Consider the following 25,262-nt stretch of genomic DNA (forward strand, 5'->3'; position numbering starts at 1 on the left):
GTTCGATTGATATATGAACGCAACACGGACCAAAGACATGTAAACGGACCAAAAACAGGACGTGATGTCACAAGATGTGACGCATAGTCAGCTGATTTAACAACGCGGAAAGATCGGTGTATCCAAAATGAATAACGTACGTTAGAGGGCAAACGTAGAGCAAAGAGGAAGTGCTTCATCAATATTTGGTCCGACGAGCATGTTTCGAAAATGCTAGAAAAAAACTCACAAAAAGCATACCTGGTTCTTCTCATCAAAGGACCTGTGTTGCCCATTCGACGGTACAGACGACAGAACGGCCGTCTCTTTTCTGCATACAACGGAGGAAATCCTGCTGCTGTTTTGAACATTTTATGAGCTCTTCATGAGTTCTCAGCTGGTAAAAATAATGCCATGTGTACATGCATAAAATGATGCCGTTTAATCCAGCACACAGCATTGTTTTGAGAGTTCGGTAAGCGAGCTCCTACGTCATATAAGCCGACTGTGGTGTGACAGGCAGCGGGGCGAGGGACCGCGAGAGCGGGCCGGTGATTAATGTTGACAAGTGCCAGCTGCGTGGCACACCGGTCTCGTCTCGCGGCCATGTGACGGGAGCATAAAAGGAGGATTATATTATTTATTTTTAATAAATGTTGTTAAACGTTCGCCGGTTCCCGCCTCCTTCCTTTCCAGCTACTAACTTCATTACACCGACCAATCAGGTTGTGACCGTCTCCCTATGCCTTTGGTTCGGTAACTTTAGGTTCGCTGTTAAAAATGCCAGTGTGACCAGGACTCTATGTTTTGTTTTTATTTTTTGGTCTGGACCAAACGAACCGAACTACAAGTGTGAACTAAGAGTAGGCAATTTCCTGGGCAGATATTGACTTGGGACTATATTACAGGGAAGAACCGGTGAAGCACTGCTACTTGGATATCACGGCTCTCATCCTCACGTCCCCAGCTTTTGAGTGATCGCAATGTGTTGCGTGATATATCTGCACCGTGATCTCTGCCCGGGACATGCTAACTGGCAACATATGATTCCATTCATTATGCTAAGCTAAGCTAGCAGCGACCCTGCCAAAATAAAATAACCCATGCACTGAGACAAAAATGGATTTGCCACATATCTAAATGTAGGAAAGAAGTTAAATAAGCCCTATTTCTAAAAACGGTGGAGTGTTCCTTTAACTGTTCACTGATACCCCTTTTCCACCTAGGCAGTTTGAGTGCTGATTTTGAGCCAGAGTTTCAAACCAGTTCTTTGTCTTTCAACAACCTAAGCACCAGCTCTGAACCAGGAAAAGTGGTTTTTAAGTACCAAAACATTGCTGATCTAAAAGTAAGAACCGCTTGCGTCCAGGTCTGGGGGCGGGTTTGCTGCGACCAAACTTGTGACCACCTTTTTTGAAATTGCAGCTTAATCGAGCAAACAGCTGCTTGATTGTAATCTCCATCTATGCAAATCACATCAAGCTGCACGAATGTGTTGGATTCGCTGTTTTGATGCCGATGTAGGTTTGCAAAGCCATGTGCATCAATAGTAACGCAACGTTCGTCATTGTTAAAGGAAGGCTGAATTTGAATTTTTCCCTTTTAAAATTCCCATGTCTTTTGTTCATAGAATACTCCCTCTTATTGTTAAAGTCATAGTTTTATGTTCTTTCTCTTTCCTGCTTAACTTTTTTGAACTTTGTATTGTGTGCTAAATTGCTCTTCTGTTGATTTTGATAGTGCTTTTGTCCTTGGCTAATAGGCCCCCTGGTAGTTTTTGGAGGGCTGGCAGTGGCTCCTTTTTTCTCTCCGTAGCGTTAGATGAATTTTTCTGACACTCAGACGTCATGCGGTTAGCATTGAGGAGTTAGATTTTCTGTCGTTGACTGTTACCACCCCAGCTGGATCGTCCCTGCGTTCAGCCCGTTCACCCCAGGCTCTCTTTCTCCTGTTCTCCTTCTATGTCTCTGTTGTGTCATGGCCTCTCGATTTATCTGGCCTCTATCTCCCTCTCCTTGTTATCTTTTTTTTTTTTTCCAGTTTCTCGTTCGGCTCTCCTCTCTGTCTCCATGTGTGGTAGGGAAAGGTCGTATTGACCTACATTCGCTGGGTTAGGAATGGTGCACTCGCTGCCCTCTCTGTCTCCTGGCACAGCGGAAGAAGATCCTACTTATTCAACTGCAGAGAGCGAGACGCCAAGACAGCTTCCGACAGTAAATCACAGAGGCCAATGCTGGATCATCCTGACAGAAAATGAGGGACATAGTTAGTGCGAGAGAGGGCAGAGGAAGAAAAATGACAGAATAAGGGCCAAATGAGGGTAAGGGTTAAAATGTCTTCTAGAGAAACTGGGTATGCAGGAATTTGTGTTATTGCTGAAGAAGTCGACTATTGTCGTTAGTTCTGTTGGTAACACTTTACAGTATGGTTTGATTAATTAACATTGGCAGTTTCCCAAATTGTTTGTATTTTGAACCAAGCTAGTTTATTTCTGCAAAATGGTTAACTTAACATAAAAACACATCTGCTTCAACCTACTAGCCACATGGTCAATAAAAGGGCTTATATGTGGTTATATTATCATGCCATGTGTTTTATCACAGCTGTTTGGCCATTGATCTGAGAGCACATGGCTGCTGTGACCTCTGACTGTATCATTCCCTGTAATAGTCAGGAATCATGTACGAAAGGAAAGCATTGTTGTTTGAATACAATGCTGTAGAAGTCCAACTTCCCTTTTTAAAAACAACTGTGGCGAAGACATGTTTGCGTATTAAGGGTCCCTCAAAAGCACACCTGAATCCTATTTCTGTTTAAAAAGCCCCTGACACATGGCCTAGTTCTTTTATTTCAATACGTAGAGCCATAGGCTGAGGCATCATAGACATTAAACGCTTGGAGGCTTGAGTTGATGCCATCCAACCTCAGAATGTGAACCCATATCCTTTCCTTGTGTTGATAGTTGCCTTTGCTCTTCCTCTCTTCATCTATGGCAACGTGATTGACCTTACTACAGCAATTACTTAACCACACCTTCCACTTTTCTTCAGTGGGCACTTAATGTTCATCGTAGACTCAAAGTAACATCATAAAATCAAGGTCAAGTGTTGTGAATTTGATGGTTCATCAATGCTTGGAGGACTCGAGATAGCACATCTGCATCACTTTGGGTCCTCTGTAAGGGCTTTTTGCTTTCGTCACGTTGTCCTAGTTCCTCAGTCAGTCAAGGCAAGACTCTGAGTTCATCAAGGTATCTGGGCTCAGTTGTTTTTTTCCTATTTCTGCCCATTCTCTGTTGTCGGTTTACTCTGTACAGCCTACACATTCCCTAGTTGCAGCTAGGTTGGCGTATTGTCACGAAACGTTCTGTACCTCTCTCATTCTCATCTTGTTGTGATGTTCTTCCCTCTGATATGATACTTAATTTGAGAAGATGGTGTACTCCATTTATCTCCTCACAGTTTCTTAGAGATGGGGATGATTGTGCTCTATCCATCAGCCTGCCATTTAAGGTGCATTCTCTCCAAGGAGGTATGAAATACCTGAAGAAAGCTTTTCTTTAGCATTCCCATTAATCCCAATACTGGTTGCTAAGCTAACCCATGACACACTCCCCATTGAGAATGTGATTTAAAATCCTTTTTCCAAAAGGAACTAACTGGCCCATTAATTGGTTAATTGACCTGGTTTATACATGAGTTGCCATCTAATGATAGACCTATATATAATATTTAATCTCTATCATTCTGTCACTAAGTAGCAAATCATGCAATTTCTTGATGCATTGGTGTAAGGCCCTGTTTACAGCTGGTATTAAGATGTTTTGGTGGATCGGATCACTAGTAGACATGGGACATTCCTGTTTACACCTGGTGTTTAAATCTCTTTTGTCCACTTCCAATCACTACTGTCCTGATTTCTTTGAGGGGAGGGTCTATGTATGTTTTTTTTTCAGATCTTCCGATCTAATTGGCAGAATAAGCTTTCGCAATTTACGTATTAATGTGCTCGGAGACAACATAAAAACACGGAAAGCATCAACTTTCGTTTCTGCTCTGACAGCCGCAAGACCAGCTAAACGCTGTGAGTGTGAGTGTGTGTGTGTTAGAAATCAGGAATAGTGTAAGAGTATTCTTGCTCTTCAGCCGACAAAGTTTAAATCTTGTCTGGCTAGTGCGCTTCCCATAATGTGTCCGCGTTAGGTCAGTCGGCGCAGAGTAGGGGGTATTTAAATGGCTGTTCGTATGTTTTGACCACATGAGCGTTTACTATACAAAAGCAATCCGATCAAATGAATTTTCGACCACCTCTGGAAGTGGTCAAAAGTGGAAAAGCTCAAAACGTTTTAGATCCCGTTTTGGCCAGTATTTAGTGTTGTCCATTTGTGATCCAATTGACAAAAGCGCATCTTAATACCAGGTATAAATGACCTAGGAAGTGTAAGTTGCTATAAGGTGAGGGCATTTCCGAGGGAATTCTACATGATCAGGATGGGCAACATGAGAAACTGTGGGTTATTTATAGATGAACTGTAAACTAAAATAATGAAGTTAAACCTTTTCCCGGGTTCAGCTAAACATGGTATTTATTTGTAATCTAAAAAAAGGAATAATTGTTTGGAGGACTGACCTGCATAATAATGCCAGTGAGTCTTTATTCTTCTTTCAGTGCTGTTCTCCTGGGGCTTGTTTTAAAACGATGCTATAATGAGCTCTAATATCACAGCAGACACTTGATCTCAAAGCTCAACTCTCATTTGGGGGATGTTTGTGAGTCCCTGATTGGAGGCATGAATGAATCATGTCGAAGGCCTTCATAAAATCCATAGACTTGAGTATGTGCTCATCATTTAAACATGAGGTGGGTTCCTGTCTTTGAGAGCATGAAGTCTAATGCCTTTGAACACAGTGTGTTTCCTATGTTCAGTCACACTCATGTTTAAAGTAGGCCGGGATGTGCCAAGCTACGAAACCATTGTGAAATCTGTGTGGGGAAAATCTTTCGCTCTCACAACAGGAATTCACCAAACAATGGCCGCACCTTAGTCAGGATGATCGACCACCAATACTTCTAGCAGCAGTAGTAGAAATGACTACTACTAGAATGCACATATTTATATAGGCAGATTAGTCTTTCAATAATCGAGACATCCCAGTGACCAGTGACCATTTGTGTTATCATAAATTCTGATGATTTCTGATCTGGGTTTTTGATCAACGATAAGTAAGATGATGCTTCATGACATCCGAGAAGCAATCCGTTGCTCATCTTTGTAGGGCTTTGATTTTCGGATGTCATGAAGTATCGCCATCCTCATGGCTGTAAGGTCAAGGAACAGGTAAGACAGGAGATGAAGAATAGAGAGAGAGAGAAGGGCTGTAAGGAGAAGAAATGGAGACTGTCAAAATAGATCATGGAATGAGAGCAGGGGGATGGGGAGATCTTTCTTTCGCTCTCTCGTTCTTGCTCTCTCTGTGTCCTGGTTTTGTTTGATTTGATTCCTGTGTGTTTTTTAGTCTTTAAACAGCTTGGCCTTTCTCACTTATTTGTTGTCTTCTTTTGCTCCTGTAACACAATCACGCTTCACTTAATCAGTTCACACTTGTCGTCTAGCATGGATATGGTTCTTTAACCGCTTTGCAGATGCCGGGTTACTTGTAGTTACTGTAAGTTGCTGTAGTTGTCCAGCTTTTGAGATGATGTTTCTTGTAGCAAGTGCAGCTTTATCCAGATATATTGTATTTATCCACAAACATTTTTATAGATGCTCTTCTCTCATTCACACCCCTGGACTTTCTCTACATATTCTATATTTATACAACAATAATCAAATATGGTAATAAAATATGGCCTGGCATTTAAGAAACCCTGTAGATAATTATTTTAAGAAAGTAAGAAAACATTTTTAACTTGGTTGGTAACCAATCCAATATAATATTGGAATGTTGCAGTATTTATTATACATTATTTATTCATACACATCATGTGCCCTCATAATCTTTTATTAAAATAACTCCCTTCCTCTTCTCTGATGGTGAGGGCGGGGCAACCTGTCACTCACATGAGATCCACCAATAGCAAACCACAAGCATCCAATCAATTCCCCACAGACAAAAAAAAGCCTCGGCCTCAATTTTTTTTTCTTGTTTGAGAAGCAGTTTCACTCAGATATGCGTCACAATAGGGAAGGCAGGACAATCACATCTTCTGTTTCATGCCGGCTTTAGGGGAAAATTCATTTTTTTAAACATATTTTTTAATATAAAAAAAAAAAACTTATTCTAAACTCTGTAGCTCAATTGCCTTCTTCCTTTAAAATGTGTTTGTGCAAGTTAAAATGTCTCCTTTCTCAGTTTTGCAGAGACGCCTACAAGTCATTGGTAGGTTGATTTCCTGAGCCGAGTAAACACTTTCATGACATGAAAGCTCTGTTTGTTTGAGCAGATCCGCACGGCAACGTTGCCTCAACCGATGGGTGTGAGTTGGGGCAGGACTATCTGTTTGACACGGGTGGGGAAACCTGTTTTCAAGTTATGTTATCAATATTTTTGCAGTCTTGTTTGGTGCAACTAGTGGTGCAGACATGACACACTGCAGCTTTGTGCAGTTTAAACCTGTAGCCTTTGATTTTCACTAGAGAGCATGTTTATATTCACACCAATATGCTGATAACTCACAAAAATCACCTTATAGAAATAACCTGTTGTCCCAGTTTACATGCAAACCAATAACCCGGTAACATAAGTAAACCGTATTTACAAGACTTTGTTAAAGGGGTGAGTGCATGCGATTTCACTTTTTTAACTTTAGTTAGTGTGTAATGTTGCTGCTTGAGCATAAACAGTATCTGCAAAGTTACAGCGCCGAAAGTTCAATGCAAACGAAGATATTGTCTTTTAAAGTTATGACAGTTTATTGCCTACAAAAACTTTCGGTTTGGACTACAATGAGCTTCTTCCCGGGTTGGTGACATCATAAACCCTTTCTAGTCTCCGCAGATGTGACTTCTGCCCCTAATGGTAACCATGGTAACGTGGCATTTCCGGCAACCTGTGCTTGGCACTTCAGCCAATAAAAATACAGGAAACTACATTTGGCCATCTAACCAATCTAAGACCAAGAAAAAAACAAAGATGTGTTAAATAATATATAAGGTAAATAAAATATAAGAAAAATATGGCGTTTAAAAAAAGAAGTATTAAAGGGATAGTTCACTTTGAAATTAAATTTTGATATGTTTTAGCTTTCCTCATGGGCATCTGAGATGTTAGAGTATTTGTTTCCCCAGTAGTTTCAATTTTGATCATTTTAGGTCAAACCGTTCTTGTCTGTGCCTCACATAATGCAGGTCTATGGTCACCACCTCAAAGAGCATACACAGAGAAGTCCAAATGAAACAATCCACCATCGGAAGTACACACTGATGGCCTAAGACACGAAACGAGCGGTTTGTGTGAGAAAACGAACAGTATTTATATCGTTTTTACCTCTTGTACACCACTACGTCCGACTGATCCGAGGGCGCGCGTGCGTGTTTCCTGTTGTGACATTCGCGCGTTCTGGCTTTAGTCTGCGCAAGCACGGAAAGCGCCGGAAGTGGATTTCTCGCGCGTGTACATCTCTCATTGTTGCTCATTCAGGTGGTGACCATAGACCTGCATTATGTGAGGCACAGACAAGAACGGTTTGATCTAAAATGATCAAAATTAAAACTACTGGGGAAACAAACACTCCTACATCTCGGATGCCCATGAGGTAAGCTAAAACATATCAAAAATTAATTTCAAAGTGAACTATCCCTTTAAGACATGTTATACTGCGCCCCATAAACACAACCAAGCCTAGAAAAAAAACCTCGGAACCACCCCTTTAATAAATCAGTTCATTTCCCAGTAGTGATGTTAAAACGTAATAATTCGCGTATATTATTCTGAGCATTCATTTATGTCATGTCTGTTGTGATGTTAAATGAAGCATTAAAGACCAAAGAGTGTTCTAACATGTCAGCTGGAAACTTACAGACTCGTATATTATCCTCTCATGCAGTTACAGATACAACATTTTGAATGTGGCATTTCTGCAAGAGATGACAACACATTTTTATAATTTCTTGGGTCAAAGAGTCGAGTTTGCGATACTTTTTTCTCCCCTAACAAATCTCTCGCTCTGTCTGGATGCATTTAAATCCACAGGATGGGCACTTTCCTGACACACATCATACATGCACACTTCAGTAAGCTGTCAGAAAGCAGGTTAATGCTTTTATATGCTGGGGTTTGGGGCAAAAATCTAGCTGTGTCAATCGGTTTATGCTTAAGCAGTTTATGACTTTACTCCGATAAAGGGTAACGGGTTAACGCGTTTACATGATGGCCACATGCATCATTAGCTTATTAAGTATAATCAGGGTAAGAACGTGCAGGGAAACAACATGCTCGGTGATGGTGAACGTCAGCATGCGTCATCCGTCTGTCTCCTAGCAGGGGATATTTACTGAAGCTCTCCAGACTTCTGGGTGCTCCATGGAGACCTCCAGAATTAGGCCTGTGACGAATATCAGCTGACCGGATTTTTTTGTACAGTTTGATGATTGGTTGTCTCATTTGTGTTTTTTTTTTTGTGTGTGAATAATTGGGCACGTGCCTACTCATTTTTGATATTCTTGCACTGCTCTGTTTCACTTCAGGTTGCAACGCTCTGCATGTTAGGATGCCAAAAAGGTTTGAAAGTTACATTTTAGTCTGGTTTGCCTCATGAGATGGCCAATCAAATCAAAGTAGGCGGGGTTTGCGTACGTTCTCTTTTGGCTCGTGCACACAGTCGTCACACAAAGACGAGCATGTCAATCGGTGTCTCTATTCTTTCCGGTGATATCACAACACAAAATGCACACAAACGTGTCCCTGCTCTTAATATACAATCATTGATGAACATCTTTGATTTTAATGAAAAAGAAAAAAAAAACCCGGAATTGATAGGTCAAAAAGCCTCCCACAAATAGTCTATTAACAAAGCATCCAGCTGTCTTTGAGTTCACATGAACAACGGTTAAAGTTACTCGTCAGGGTACAGAAGAATACCATAATTCCTCCATTCAACTAGGGTTAGGACATCGATAGTCATGCAGACCTATATCAACCCAGTCACAACACATTATTGGGAATAACATGCCTTAACACTAATCGACCACAAAGGCCTGGGGTCAGCTACCTTTGCTGTTCGTCCAGAAATCCAAGATCAAGAAGCGGATATCGTTCGTTTTTTCTACGGATCTTTGCGTTGACCAAAGACTGTAAAACATTGACATGTACTAAACGAGTGGAATTGGCACCGCAGTGCCACCGCACCTTGATGAATAGAATAGCATATAGTTATCTTTGATAAGTTTTAAATCGCCGTATATGTGGAGGGCTTATTTGTTGTACATTGTCGTATTAGAATGTAAAACAGCTAAACTGCACTGCGCCTCCAGAAGGACATTACAATTTTGGGTGGATCTTTTTAAGATTTTATCAAAAAGTTAAAATCTTGAGATGTACCTTTATCTATAAGTGTGTATATGTAGATTTGTATATTTAGCTTATTTGCTTTCCTTCTTTTTATCTGTGTCACATGGTATACTAATCTTTCTAAATGGATCCATGTTAATATTTTCAAGTTTTATTTTTACGTCTTGTGATCGTGAGTGGATTTTGGGCTCTGTTGTAAATATTAAAATGTAAAATGTCTAATAAATAAAGAATCAAAGATTTAAATCGCCGTCATCCATGATTAATTATATTGTTTGAGCAGTTTTACACATAATAATCCACGATGACACATTACACAAAACTGAAAATGCACCTCAAAATAACAATCAAAAGTCAATATTTTTTTACGCCCCCCCCCCCAAATTTCACAAATCACGTTTTCAGGGGAGCCCATGTCTTATTTAGGTGCGTAGTTCACACCCTGCCCATTACCATTACTGAACTTCAGCTCCAGAGGCTTCCTAAAGCTCAGCGATTGTACGTGTGGTACCGTAAAGATGGTGTCAATTTTACCATATCAATCTTTCAGAAAGTGCGAATCCGATGATAAAACATTGGAAGAACTAGTTATTCATCCCCAACCTCCATTACAAGGACGACTTGAGCAGGACGTTCTGCTCTTTTTGAGGTACATTGAGATGTTTCAGCTGTAATTCCTCACCATAAGTATTAAAAAGTGTGTGTCCATCAACAAACCCATGTGTACATTTCTATTTTATTGCGGTGCACATGCAGGAACTGTATCGATAACAGTGCATACGTTAGCCCAGCATTAATGTGAATGACTGAGGTAACATGAGCAGAAGTATTTCGGTAAGCTTACACAATATAAAACACACAACTACGTATTTTGAACACCCGGTAAAAAATATATATATTCAACTATAATTATTCATATGGTTTTGATTCTGAGCAGCAAGTTGGTCCAAATAAACTGGTGCTGACCCATCTTTCATGAGCAAGCATTTTGCCAATCCTGCATTGAACTTGATTTGTGAAGCAGTCATCAGTAAATTGACGTGTTTGTGGGCGGGACAAGCAGACAAATTAAGACATGAGGCGGGAATTATGCAAATGTAATTTCTAGTGACGTAGAACTGACACGCAGTGAGATTTGAAATACAAACAACTCGTACAGTTGGTTTAGACTCGGAGACACTAACTTTATTTATCATGATCTTTTGACTTTACAACTTTGAAGACCTTTTACATTCACAAACAGCGATATTACACACTGCATGAAGGGGAATATTCAAAAAAACAAAATAGGGGTGCTTTAAGCAAACAGCTCTCTGTCTAAATTAACCTCTAGAGAAAGTTCAGGTTCCTTCTTGCTTGCTTATTAACTTGTTTCGTTGAATGATGAATCCATTGTTGTAAATTATTGCCGAGTAGAAGTTATGATTTTACCTGTTGTTGTTTTATTGAAAGGCCATTTTTGCCAGTGGTGAATCACTCTTTTAAAGTAACACGTTTAGCGAGCAAACTGGTTGGGCGATGTAACGATAATGTGAATAAAGCAACAAACGAAGACCAACAAAGAGTTGAGGCAGGCTCAGGCCAAGCAGTCTAACCTTCAAAATATCAGACATCAACACATGAAAGCGCCTCAGATTTGGTGGTTAAGCTTAATCTAATTACACCATGGGGAAATACGTCTTTTGGTGTGTGATAGGGATCAGAACGCTCTCTCTTGTGTTGGCATTGGCTCTGAACCGCTTCCTGGACAGCTCAGGGTAGTTAAAGCTCTGAAACGGAGCTTCTACCGCAGCTTTATTTGTTGGTTGCAGGGACCCGATTGGGCCTGGATGAGGCAGATAGCAAGCATGCGGCGATGAGAGGCCCCTTTTCCTCAAGCGCATGATTCACGTATGAGTCTGATCGATGACTATCCACCGGCTGCTCTGTGAAAGGAGGGTCCGATCACAATGAGTGGGCTTGTGTGGTAAAGTGGCACGTGGGCTTGAATCACAGCAGCCCGCTGCTTTTGTTCTCTTTTGGCTGTGAGTCCAGGGGTTTTCAGGTCTGACTAAAGTAGTAGACATGTTCAGAAACACACATCTGACCTTGTGTATGTGTGTGTGTTTGCATTGTGTGAGTCTCTTTACGTCACTAGCTCATTTCCTGCCTGGTCACACCAAAAGGAAAGAAGTGACCTCACAACAACCCTGTTGTGTGTGTGTATTGTTTTGTTGCTGGCGTATGTTTTGCGGTTGTGTGAAAGAATCACTCTCAGCAAAGACTCTCTTTGTCTTCTGTGAGCTGCTGAAAAGTTTGTGGTCGCTTCCTGCGAGCTAACCGTTCTTTGCTGGGGATTTGGAATGAAAGTGTAAAAGTGATGTTTCTCCCGGGCTGGGAGTGGATTTGAACCAGGCCTTTTCCACTGTCCGCTTAGCTGATGTTTCCTTATTTGGACTGGAATAGTACACTTGATCTTGTAATCGGTTGCCTTCAACGGTTTAGTTCTGAGTGCAGGGCTGTACATGTTTGTGTGATTTTTGGCAAGTTTTGAGTGAATTAATGAAACTGTCGATTCATCTTTGCCTCCTCATGATAAATCAGCCATTCAGCCAGTCTACTTTAGGTTTAACGTCTTGTGCGTGAACAGACGTCGAGGAGCGTTTTTGATTTACTGAAGGCCATGTTGTGTGGTCTGAGTACTCGTGTGCATTAAGTGTTGCAGTTGTGAGTAACCGTGTCAGGCATGCGCTTGGCATTGCAACTATGTCCCGTGTGTTTATATTTGGACTCCGGTCTCTATTCGACATCACTTTGATGTTCCACCCTACAGAAAGAAAATGTAGCGGATGGAATTTGTTGAAAATGTTATGAGTTCTACCATCTTTTCCTAACAAAAGTACTGGAAAGTAGCTCAGTTTGTTGAACCGCCACCTACATTCAGAAATGTGTTGATTGTAGTGGTTGATGTGGTTTTTTTGTGTGTGAAAATATTCAAAATTTTATTCTGCATGGATGCATTTGAAATTGATCAAAAGTGACCGTTTATAATGTTTAAAAAATGTTTTATTTCAAATAAATGCCATTTTCAACATGGATAACAATAATTAGAAATATTTATTGAGTGTCAAATTAGAATGATTTCTGAAGTATCGTGTGACACTGAAAACTGGAGTAATGATGCTAAAAATTCACTGAAATAACTTTTTTTTATTTTTAAAAAGAGGACATTTTTAAATATTAATCTTTAATTTGTTAAGATATAAAAAGTTATTTTAAATTGTAATAATATTTTGCATTTTTACTGTCTTTTAGTGTAATAGCATATACTATTTTTGTTACAGTTTGGATTTTTTTTAAACATAATTTTATTTAAATGTTTGTCTTTAAAGGTCATGTAAACATCCAGTGAGTCAGATGTCAGTTTAGTAACGCTCTGATTCAGTGAGTGGCTGATTCACAAGGGCGTCAGAGTCAACGCTTGACAGAGGGCGTCTGAAGCTACTAGTGCTGACGCGATCGTCACAGTGACAACAGACAATCATACTACTTTTCCAGTGTTGCATGAACGCAATTGGCCAGCGTTTGCGCTAGGGTATTTGCATAGGCGTTCTGATTAGCTGACGACTGTGTTGGCCCTCAAGCAACTTCTGCCGGGATCATTGGAACCCACAATTCACTTCGGCAACGCCCCCCATTTGAATGCTGCGTGAGACGGTCCACTTTTTTTCTTCAAACTATTAGGCTGCGTCCGAAACCTGAAAATACTGCCTTCGGAGGACACGTTACAAGGCAGGAAGGCTTCAAGCCACGTCCAAATCTAATGTTAGCTTCACTTCCTGCCTCCTGAGACCTTCATCTGATCGATTTTTGAAGGCAGCAGTATACATGTATCCTTCGCTGCCTTTAATATCCCACAATCCTGTGCTTTCCGTTCAGTGACAGTTGAGCTGAGGGGAAAAGATGGCGTCCGAAAGTTGTGTTTGTTAGTCAGTTTGTGTGTAAATGTGTATATATATATATATATATATTTTTTTTTTTTACCAAAATTTTCCTCTTCTGATGTCATTTCTAGATAGAATTTACTAATGTAGTAATTACATATTTGTATAGTTCTCACCAAAGCTCTCTCTGTTTTGCTGTATAGATCACTGAACTGTTACACTGCCTTAGAAGCCGAAAATCTCAGATTTTTTTAGGGAGAAAAATCGCCCAGCCCTAATGTACGTTTATTATTAGTGAAACCACACTCGGAGCATGAAGACTTGAAGACTAGACATGCATCAAAGGTTACAGATGTTTTTCAAAGAACTTGTTCGTGTCTCAAGTCAAGCTTAAAAATTCAGAATAAGCAGTTTTCTCTCATTTTAAGAATGTAAATTAAGGGAGTTTTTACACTGGGAGTTTAGTTCAGAACAGTGCACAATTCATATGAAAAATTGGTAATGTGAAAGCTGTCATCCGGACCTGTAAGCACACCAGCACCACACCATACCTGGAGGAGGTCCATATTCCACCAGTGGGAATATATAGTGTGGCCCCTTTAAGAGCTGCGCGTTCCCTACTGAGCGGCCGGTGTTTTTTGTGTGCGCGCCGAACTGTGCCGCGACTCACACTTTTAAAGTGAAAAACACTGACTTGGGAGCGCTCTTGTTCAGAAAAGTAACCTGCATCCGTTTTAGCCGATTGTAATGTATTTAGTTCAATAAAACGTACTGTCCGTGGTGATGGTGTTGAAGGTTTACCTCGGACATTGCGCTCATATTGCAGGGAATGTGCTCGGTGAACAAACACACTTTTCTTTCTTATACACCTGGAGTCTAATAAAAGTTAAGCAGAAAATATGGTAGCGTATGTAGGCTATAACCACTTGTTTCAGAGTATTGTTAAAACTTTTCTTTCCCTTTTAATGTTGCTGCTGCATTCTTTACGTCTATGGCTGATCTTAATTTCTCCAACTACGGGCCACGGATCGAACAGAAAATGTGCGCTGCGCACGTTAATAAAATTAGTGCCGCTAAAATGAATTTGCGTTAACGCGTTATTAACGTGTTAATTTTGACAGCCCTAATTAAAAACCATTGAGTGCAAGAATAAATGAAAAAACCAAATGCATGTTCAAATATACAAATAATGTCAAATAAAAGGTATAACAGCTTCTGCTGAATTCTGCTGTTGTCAGCGTAGCCAATTTATGAACTAATTATGGTGTGAGTATTATTATATTATTATTATTATAATATACATATTTTTAATGTCTTTATCTCTGTTATCCGTAATCTCGCATCATTTCTTTTTTCTGTTTTATCATTACCATGGTATTCCATGGAGATGCCAGTAAGTGAATTGTTCAGTACCCTGGTATATATTTTAAAACCCCATCGCTACGATATGGTGCCATGAATAAGCGCATATGTGTGGCCTTCATATATCACGTTTATATCCAGTTCACCTCATTGTCATGCAGCATCAAGAGATGCAGATAAGATGTTGTGGCGGTGTGTTGGAGAAGTGTGTGTGGTGTGTCTGGAAGAGGAAGAGGATCTGAGAGGAAGAGAGGGGGGTATTTTGCGCCTCAGATCCTGTGTGATTAGAGAGACCCTTTTCTGTCAGCAAGTCTCCTGTTTCTGTCCCCCACCTGCCGGCCCACCTCACCTACACCACCACACAAACACACACTCTTCCAGGAAGAGCATTGTTAACATACCTGTTGAGAAATGTACCGGGAAAGTCATATGTCCTTTGTCTAACGTTGCATGTAATTGCAGCCAGTGTTATTTTATGGTGCGTTGTTCGTCACATGACATGGCCTGACTCCGTGTGATTGAGCTTCTCTCTTTAAATGTGGCGTTGAAGTTGAACCACAGAAAAAAATACATTTTTCAGGTATATATGGCAGTATCAAACATTCAATTTATCTAGATAAAAAACAAAAGGAAAAACTATCTGTGTAAATTTAAAAGGTCTAATGCATAAACCAAGGCTTTGACAGTGACACAATTGTTGTTATTGTTAACTAAAATAAAAACTATAAAAAGTTAATAATGGATAATAAAATATATAATAATAGATGAAAAACCTAAAATATTAAAATTAATACAAAATTAGATATGTTGACTTAGCAACTAATTTAAATAAGTTTGACTTTAAAGTACTAAAATGACTAAAACAAAAACCGAAATAAAATTAAAGCTGTATGGAAAAAAAATATTAAAAACAAAGCAAACAACAAACGCGCATAACCAAAATGTTATGAAACCTGAACATGTATAATCAAAGCTAATTTAAAATATTAATACTGTAATATTATATAAATATAGTGTTTGGCACATCCTCTTTTTTAACTCGTCCGTTTAAATTTAATTATTACATGATAAATGTGGCCATTTAAAAGCAGCCACTTGTCAGGCATTTCTAATGACTGTTCAAAACGCATCAAATTATTATAATAACGTCTTCAGATAATCAAAATAGCATTTAGTTATCATTTTGTAGCAGTGTTAGTTAAGCTAGCAGGCAAATCAGCTTGAGGTATGCAAAGCCATTCGAGTAACCGGTTAGCTTGTGAACTAACTAAAAAAAAAACATTTAACTGGACCAGTTATAACTTCTGTTTATAGAATATGAAATGCGGCTTATAATTTAAAATACCTAATTATAAAATGTATGCTTTTAAGAGTTTTTGCACTTAATTATTAAAGTTCTTTAGTCAATAGAATCGGAATCCTTTGGGGTCCAAGATCTTTAAAGACACCAGTACTTTTGACATCCCTAATTTTAATATTTTACGTTAAAGTGACTTGGAATGACATCGAGATTCTAAATGCGATCTTATTTCTTCCTGTTTCAGTTTTTGGTCACATTTAGGTTAGGGTCCAATTCTCACTATTAACCCTTTCCGCGCCAGCATAGAAAAAAAAAAGTCCTGCACGGGTCCATTTTTGGAGACCCGCCCCCGCCCGTACCCGCAAGGTTTAGCACCAGATCCGACCCGTGACCCGTGAAAATATCAAAATTAAATCCGTACCCGCCCAGACCCGTTAATATTTGGCCCGTTACCCGACCCGTGCCCGCGATAAATCACACACGCTAAAACATTCAAATTAAAATGCTTTATTTTTTATCCTGCACCTCTCTCAACATCAACAGCGTCATGAATGGGCTAATGAAACAGGCAAAAGTGCTTTTAAAGACTCTTTGTCAACGATTCCATATACTCCACTCACCAACTTTACTTTTACTTCATCCATTGCTACTCCTGCAACGCTCGCTTCATCTGCGCTACGAGAGGCATCAACAAAAGTTTCAATGTCGCAGTAGTGGTGACGTGATGGGTCAAATGGCATATCGCTGTTGCGTGTGTGTGTAATGGTAATTTGGAGATAGAAATTGTAATAGCCTACAATATGTTCGAGGGGGGAAGAAGGAGGCGGGAACCAGCGAACATTTAAAAGACTTTAACCAAAGAAAACGAAAGTAAAGTGGGCAGCCCCTCATGGACATCTGCCAAGCGCACACACATAATAAAAAGTAAACACAACTCAACGTCAAATCCAGGTGTGCTGATCTCTCGTCCTTATATGCTTCCGAGCTCCCTCAGAGGACTCGAGACCGGTGTGGCTCGCAGGTGACGCTCATTCACAATCACGCCCTGGTCTCGCTCTCGCTCTCTCTCTCTCGTTCACTTTGCCACAGAAATATTGGACTTATTTTTCATCCGCCCATCCGCGCAACTACCCGCCCCGCCGTACAGAGTTAAATATCCGCCCGCATCCCCGCCCGTGAATTTTATAAATGTCACAATCCACCCATTTTAGCCACTTTTATGCGGGTACCCGCGGATACCCGACCCGTTGCAGGACTCTGCCGCCAGTGTTTTTGATCATTGTCAAAAATTTGTAATGGCCTATATAATATTTTGTTATATGAATATCTGAGCATGTAATATTTCAAAACAAAGAACAGACCCTCTGCTTTTAGACAACAAAAAACCTTTTTATTCTAGCTTCATGCATTCTTTTTTATCAACACTTAAATATTGGTAAGTGAAAACACGGAAACAGAAAAGTGTTTGGCAGGGAAAGCAGTTAACTACCACTCTTGCATCCATAAAACTCCTAATAATGACTTATTAATATATGGTAGCTGTTAAGTTTAGGTATTGGGTAGAATTAAGGCATGTAGAATATGGTCATACAGATGTGTGCTTTATAAGTACTTATAAACAGCCAATATCCTAGTAATATGCATGATAATAAGCAACTATAGTTAAAAGTGAGAAAGTTTTACTTTTTTTGAGCTTGTAATGTAATTAAAATGTAATTAACTCCATGCCTTCTTCAAGTCAACATGAAACAGAAGCTGTGAAAGTCTTTTCTTTCCTATTGTGATGTATATCTGAGTGAGAAAATGTAGGCCGAGGCTTGATTTTGTCCATGGGGAATTGATTGGATGGTTGTGGTTTGCTATTGGTCGATCTCATGTGAGTGACGGGTTGCCCCGCCCTTGCGTCAGTAATGACGTCAACAAAGAAGAGATGTCACTTTGAGAGGGAGGGGAAGTTATTTTGATTAAAGATTACAAGGACACATGAATAAAAAAATATAAACTCGTGCACAGATATGTAATTTATAAAGACTGCTGAAATATTCCATTAAAAAACAACAATTGGTCATGGTGACTTTAAATTTGACTTCAAGCTCCGATCTGCCTACGATTCGATGGATATCCCCACCATACCCCCCCCCCCCCAATAACCCGTTTCGCTTGGATGTACGTCACAAGAGGAAATAAATGATCGGTCGCTACTTGTTACATCACGACTTTAAATAGCTCACAGAAGAAAACAAAACACCAGCAGAACATTTCTGATCGCAAAGTGCATGACGTCACTTTCGAGCAGTGATGTAGGCAGCAGTAAAAAAACAAGCCTGGCACGAAGGAAAGTACACCCTTAGCTCTTGAGACTTTCTGCACGCGCTGCTCTTTCATCCTGCCCTCACATGCTCCATATTTGGCCTGTAAGCATGTGACTACATGCAATATGTGCTGCTTTTTGCATCCTTATGAAACAGAATATCCCATGATTTGTCCCTGCCGGGCGGTTTATGCGTAATTTAGAGGTCAGTAAATCTGCTGCCCAGACTCGAAGCTTAACCTCCATGTCAACGTCAGCACGTTTTAGGGTCACTGGAGCAGGTCAGCGTGATGCTAAGAGAGTTTTCATGTTTCCAGAGCTTGAGCGTGCTCTTAATCTGCATTAAATCTTCACGTGAAGGAGAAGTGAAGTTAGTCAAATATTCTTCTTATCTGGTGTCTAGTTGTGAGTGCTAGGAATGTTCTTTAATTCTCCCACAAGTACTGAAGATGTTTAAAGGCTTTAGCGTAGACATTGCATTTAATTTGAAACAAAGTAAAAATAAGATGTTATTTACTTTTAAGGCATAATTTAAAGGTGCAGTGTGTAATATTGACAGAAATGCAATATAATATACATAACTTGTTTTCAGTGGTGTAAAAACCTTACATAATGAACCGTTATGTTTTTATTACCGTAGAAAGAGCCATTTTTATCTCCATACACAGCGGGTCCCCTTGCAGTGAAATCGCCATTTTGCGCCGCCATGTTTCTACAGTAGCCCTAAACAGACAAACGTCTCTACAGAGCACTAGTCACTCTCTGGTGTCTCAGACAACGACATCTTTGTCCTGTGTCAGCCACCGTAGCTTATCTGTGCTTTGCAAGAGAGGAGTGAGCGGTTGCAATTTGCAGCCTCGCCGCTAGATGCTGCTAAAATGTACACGGTGTACCTTAAACTATCATGGGACCTGTTTGCTGTTAGCATGTTGCTACGCTAACGATCACATGATGAGCATAAAAATGCACAGCATTCTCAAATAGTGGATAAAATAATAATTTTATAATGCATTTTATTAGGTGCAAGGGCCGAATTTTAATTGCTCAGATTCTTATTGCATTTGTATTTTTTAGCAATGAATGAAATCAGTTTATAATCAACGTTTCTCTCACTTCAAATGCATTCTGGGATTGCTTTCTCTCCAAAATGTTACATATGATCCTGCCTTAGAATTTGACTAAAATGTTGTGTTTAAAATCTGCATATTAAAAAAAAGTTATTTCTTTTTTTAAGTCATATTTTATTTTTTATGCATAAAAAATGTTTTATATATATATTTCAATTAAATCTTTTTAAATTGTATTTAATGTTTTTTTCTTCATTATATTGTTTTATATAATTATACACATATAAATCATAACTATGAACTATTATTATGCGATCTGTGTAGCTGCTTATTTTACAGACTATCTTTAATTGTTCTAACGCATCTCTTTGTTTTTTCCTCCATAGATTGTGCGCTTTCAAAATGTGAGCCCAAAGGCGACGTCTCCAATCAGATAACAGGTACATAACTTCAAAAATGTTTGAAAGTTAATGTACGTGGTATTTTCTTGCATCTGATTGGCCTCCAGTTTCATCACAACCTAAAGAAACATCCCATTGTGCTATTTACTGTTTCTTTTGTTTTTCTGCTCTTTTTTTTGTCTGTGCATTGTCATGAAAGAAAAGACATGTTTGAGGTTACATGTGTCTGTTTGATGTTTTGACTGGATGTCTCTTTCGGCAAAGGAAGCACTGCAAACATCACGTCTGCTGGATAAACATCAAACAGACCGAATGTGTGTGACGTTGTATATACACACAGTCTACCGATGAGTGGAATGGTGTGAGGATGGAGAACAGTTGTTGCATCCTCGACTTGAACCCCGACTCTGATCAGCATTTTGTCCATTAGTATAAACCATTGTCCTTGTCTGTAGCGTAGTGCATTGAGAACATCTCTATATGGCCAGGATCGGGAGCATGTGTTGTGTATGATACACATTCCTTACATCTCTGACGTGTCTTAGAGTCAGGAAATCTCTGCTCCCACAGCCACAGAAATGTTGACAGTTCACACTTGCAGGGTTAAAATGAACCACATGTGCGCAATAGGGAGGAATCTGCCAGTGTTTTCAGAGCGAGACATCCAGCAGTTCTGTCATGAACACTTTTATGGCCTGTGCTTGCCGTTAGGAAGGTTTTACTACCCTAAACTATGCTTCTCCAAATAACCAGTCCGTACTACTATAAAAGTAATAGTATCCAGCGTTGGGGAAGTGAAACTGTAGCTTGCCAAGCTACTTGTAATTTGAAGTAGCTCTGCAGGTCAAGATACTCTTGGTAAAGTAGTCGGTTGATTTTAGTAAATGACATCTAGAAAGTTATTTATCTTTTTAAATACGTGACTATCGGATGAAATAATGTATTATTACAATCAGAGCAGTATAATTACCATAAACAATGATTCATTCTAGTAACTTGAATCTTTTAAAATGTTATTTTACACTCAGTTCAACTAATAATACCAGAAACTTCATAGGCGGAGGGTGAACCCACTCCAGGGTAAGGCAAGATGCGCTTCCTCCCTAAAAAACCAAACAAACATTTAAATAGAATGTCATGAAATCGTTGCACGTTGCCTAGCAACAACCTACACATCCCAGCATAAATGATCCCATAAATGATTTATTATAGCAGCTATGTTCTCAAACCACTATAATTTGTACAAAAAAAGCAAGCAAACTGATTTATCATGGCAGCCAATTCAAGTAATGACTAGCCATTGCCTTACCTAATGCAGCAAAACAAAAATTGTATTATAATTGTGAATGTATTGTATATCACAAAGAGTGCTCCTTTTATAATCCCTAAAAAGCTGTCACTCATCTCAGGTTGTTGCGATCTCATAAAGTTCCGTTATAATTAATGAAGCTGACTGCACATTGAATCTCTTATTTAGCCTATATAATGTCATTAAGTTAACTTACAACGAAAACTCAGCACCTGGTATTAATGCGTTTTGTTCATTAAATCATAAATGTACGACTAAATACAGGTGTAAACAGGGTCTGAAACGTTTTGAGCTTGTCCACCTTCGACCACTACCAGAGGTAGTTGAAAACGCATTCGACCGCATTGCTTTTGCAGTGTAACGTGGTCGAATGTGTCCGAACAGCCACTAAAGATGCCCTCCTCTCCGTCATCTGACCCAATGCATAAACATTATGGGGCGCATGCTAGCCAGACAGGATTAAGGGCGTTTTCACACCTGAAAGTCCGCACCAAGGTCCGAACCAAACTTCGTGTTTGGACATTTGGTTCATTTTGGTTTGCTTTCACATTGGAGTTATGTCAGCGCACCAAAGAACTTTACATGACGCACTTGCGTCCTGTCGTCATCATCTATGTGGGCTGCATCTTAACATTGATTGGTTTGTTAGCGGACGTGCGTCTGACGTCAGTGTGTTGTCAATATAGCGGGTAAATTTGACAAGAATGAATGAACAGACGCATATCGTTGCCAATACTCTTAATATTATGGGATTACTATCTGCAGCACCAACTATACTCGAGGCAAATTTACCAAATGAACATCCTCGTTGTGCAAACATTTTATCGGCGCCGACAGAAAAGGAGGAGCTCAAGATAGGCTTTTTAGCCAAACAATGTATTTTGTTTTATAGTTATGTTTAAATATTATAACATTATTTTTAAATGTCATCTAGGCTATATTGATTATGAATGATTTTGACCACTTCATTAAGTTTTGTTTTGTAGAAAGCTTTGTATAAATTGTTTCTTAATTTTAATAAATGTTTCATCATTTGCCTGAATTTAATAAATAAGCTTTAATAAATAATATAGCAGACATCCCGTGACGGAGCGATCATTTGCGTTGCACATGAACTGGAGCGGTGTCATAAATAAACCGAAACTCAGCATACAGGCTACTTGTCTCACAGATATTAGAAATATATATATATAGTCAAGCAGAGCACGCTGTTCACGCGAGCTGACTACACAAGCAGTTCTGTTTAAAATGCTGCGCGCTCCATCACTGCATGTGCTGTGAGTTTAATCTGTGTTTTTTCCAATAATGCTTTGAATGCTTTCACACAAGAAACGAACCGAACCTTTGTTCTATTTGGTCGGGACCGAGATTACCTCTTTTCGTCTGACCAAATTTCGTCTGTTTGGTCCGGACCATGGTCCGAGGGAGGTTTCACACCTGTAATTTTGGTTCGTACCAAAATGAAAAGTCCGAAAATCCGGACGAAACAAGGCAGGTGTGAAAGCACACTTAAACTTTGTCGCTGAAGGCCCAAGTTTGGTTTGAAGATGAAAAACACACCAAGCACAATATTTCGTCACTATTCCTGATTTCTAACACACTCACACGGTGTTCTTTGAAATTGACCGTTGAAGTAGATAAAGGACCGTTTAGGAGAGCAGGTTTCATTTCTGCCTCAGTTCACTCATGTTAGCTGGTCTTGCGGCTATCAGAGCAGAAGCGAAAGCTGATGCTCTCAGTGTGTTTTTCCGTCATCTCCCGGCACGTTCATATGTAAATAGCTTGAGCTTATTTTGTTCATTAGATTGAAGGATCTGAAAAACCCTGTACATTTACCCGCCCATAGACCCTCTCCTCAAACAAACCAGGGCAGAAGTGGTTTAAAGCGGACAAAAGAGACGGATTAAAGCGGTGTAAACGGGAATGAGTCTCCCTCATCTACTAGTGATCAAATCAACTAAACGCATCTTAATACCAGGTGTAAACGGGGGCTTAGGGTGTTTTCACACCTGAGCATTTGTTTCAGAACCCGGTGCGTTTGCTCCTTTGGTTCGGTTTGTTTAGGCATATGTGAACATGTCAATCGTGCTCGGCTCGGCACTAAAACAATCCCCCCGAGACTGCCTAAACGAGGTGCTCTTGGTCCGATTGGAAACCAGCTAGGGGGTGGTTCAATTGAGGTTTGAAAGCAATCTGACCCAACGGACCAAAGGGTATTATAATTCATAACAGGAAATGTGCTATATAAAAAACAGTATCTGGTTCTGTGAGTGAGCACATTAGAAACTCTGACCAGTAAGAGGACAGTTGCGTGAACACATTTTGGTAGGTTTTGAAAGGTTGTCTTATGAAAGTGAACCGAACCAAGAAGGAAAATGCAACTAAACAAGCAGCCTATAGGTGTGAAAGCACCCTTAAAGGAATGGTATGTAAGAAATGTATTTTAATTCATAATAAAATGGCCCTAATATGTCACTAGACATTTAAGAAATCATGTTCATTTCAAATACTTATATGACTGACAGCAGTAGTCCTGCTAGGATATTGTCATTTAAAAGTTGTTGTTGCAGCCCTCAACTGATGTTGTGTTTTGCCCTGAAGCTCCGCCCTCCACCGATCTACCAATCACAGAGTCAGTAGTGTTTTTGCATCCGGGTTGCCAGATCTTTCTAGTTACCACAGCTGCAATCTTACACACACTTCCTTTAAACACGTCTGATTGGCCATTGAGTTCAAGAAATCAACAGATAAGTTTGTGATTGGCTACATTGCTAAATGCTACAAGACACATTGTAAATATAGCCCTTTAATGCTCTCAGGTGCTCAAACACCAAATGTTCTGCCAGTATGCTATTACAGAAAAAACTGATGCTAGACCAGCAGTTATAAACAGCTTTTCCCTTTAAAAGCAATCAGAAGCAGCAGCAGTCAGTGGTTTGAGTGAGAAAATTACACACTTACCTCAAGTCCATGTCCAGGCTAAGCCTTGCCCAGCCTCTGCCTATGAGAAACACCCTATTTTTTGTGTGATGGAAAAGCAGTTTAAATAAATATTTCTCTATGCCAAGGGCTCAAATAAATTGGGGAATTGTTTTTGAACCGGTTCTTTGAAATTGACTGTTGAAGTAGATAAAGGACCGTTTAGGAGAGCAGGTTTTATTTCTGCCTCAGTTCACTCATCGCTAACTTAGCGTGAACAATACAATGCGACATAAATCAGCAATGTAGGGTTTTTCACGCTACAACTGTATTTGTCTGCAAAAATGATCTTGTTCCTGGAAAAGTTGCATTTATTTTGAAGAGCATTTATGAAAAATGTTAGCCAATGAAACCAATGATTGATATTTTAAAAAAAACAGGACTTTTTTTTTAGACCTCATGCGATGGCGTCGTCTTGATAGAACTGTGACAACTCAGCTGAGGGTTTGATGTGAATGGGGCTTTACTCTATATAGTGTAAAGTGATGCATAATTCACCCGCCATCTGTTCCATTATTTCCTGCAGACATTTCTGAGCAGCTGATATGTTTTGCATTTATAATAAAGGTCTTTTTTGGAATATTTGCACAGTTTCTCAGCTCAAACATGCAAAGAGCACCTGAAAAACACCCTTCTTTGTGCCTTCGGCTATGTTTGGCATTCAATACTAAGCTATGTGAAGCAGTATGCAATGGCAAATATGTCCGCGTATGCTACGTTTTGTCACATGAACCTTACATTCTTTCTGGAAGTGGTTTTCAGTCGTTGCTTCTCTAATAAACATGGCAATATGCTTTTAAATTGAGTGTAAAAATATTTAATCAAACAATTAATCAGGCATTTCATTTATTGGCATGCTTGCACAGTATACTTACTACAGATGGTAATATGATAATATTGTTTACATTGTGTTTTAGTGATTTGTGGGCGAATATATCAGCTGTTGTGATGGAACGGAGAAGCACCTAATTGTTTGCACACTGCACACCCTTGTTTTGAATGATTTGATGTTCCATGTTTGCTGATTGGCTGCTGCTGAGCTGTGCTTGCTGCTGATTGGCTGATGGAGCACCTGTCCGTTTGATTATTGGGTGAAGCAGCACGACTCAGCTGCTGTAATTT

At 39.6% G+C, this 25,262-nt stretch overlaps 1 protein-coding gene across 7 annotated transcripts in view; it reads left to right on the plus strand.

The window, feature by feature from the left end:
- The window catches only part of trioa (trio Rho guanine nucleotide exchange factor a), a 140,310-nt gene that overhangs the window by 3,674 nt on the left and 111,374 nt on the right, over nucleotides 1-25,262 (plus strand). For all 7 annotated transcript variants that reach the window (XM_067425802.1, XM_067425799.1, XM_067425795.1 and 4 more), the window contains exon 2: nucleotides 19,838-19,891. In XM_067425802.1, the coding sequence (XP_067281903.1) occupies nucleotides 19,838-19,891 (54 nt within the window). The remainder of the gene's footprint in view (nucleotides 1-19,837; nucleotides 19,892-25,262) is intronic.

Source organism: Pseudorasbora parva, chromosome 19 (genome assembly GCF_024679245.1).
Source record: "Pseudorasbora parva isolate DD20220531a chromosome 19, ASM2467924v1, whole genome shotgun sequence".
Lineage (NCBI taxonomy): Eukaryota > Metazoa > Chordata > Actinopteri > Cypriniformes > Gobionidae > Pseudorasbora > Pseudorasbora parva.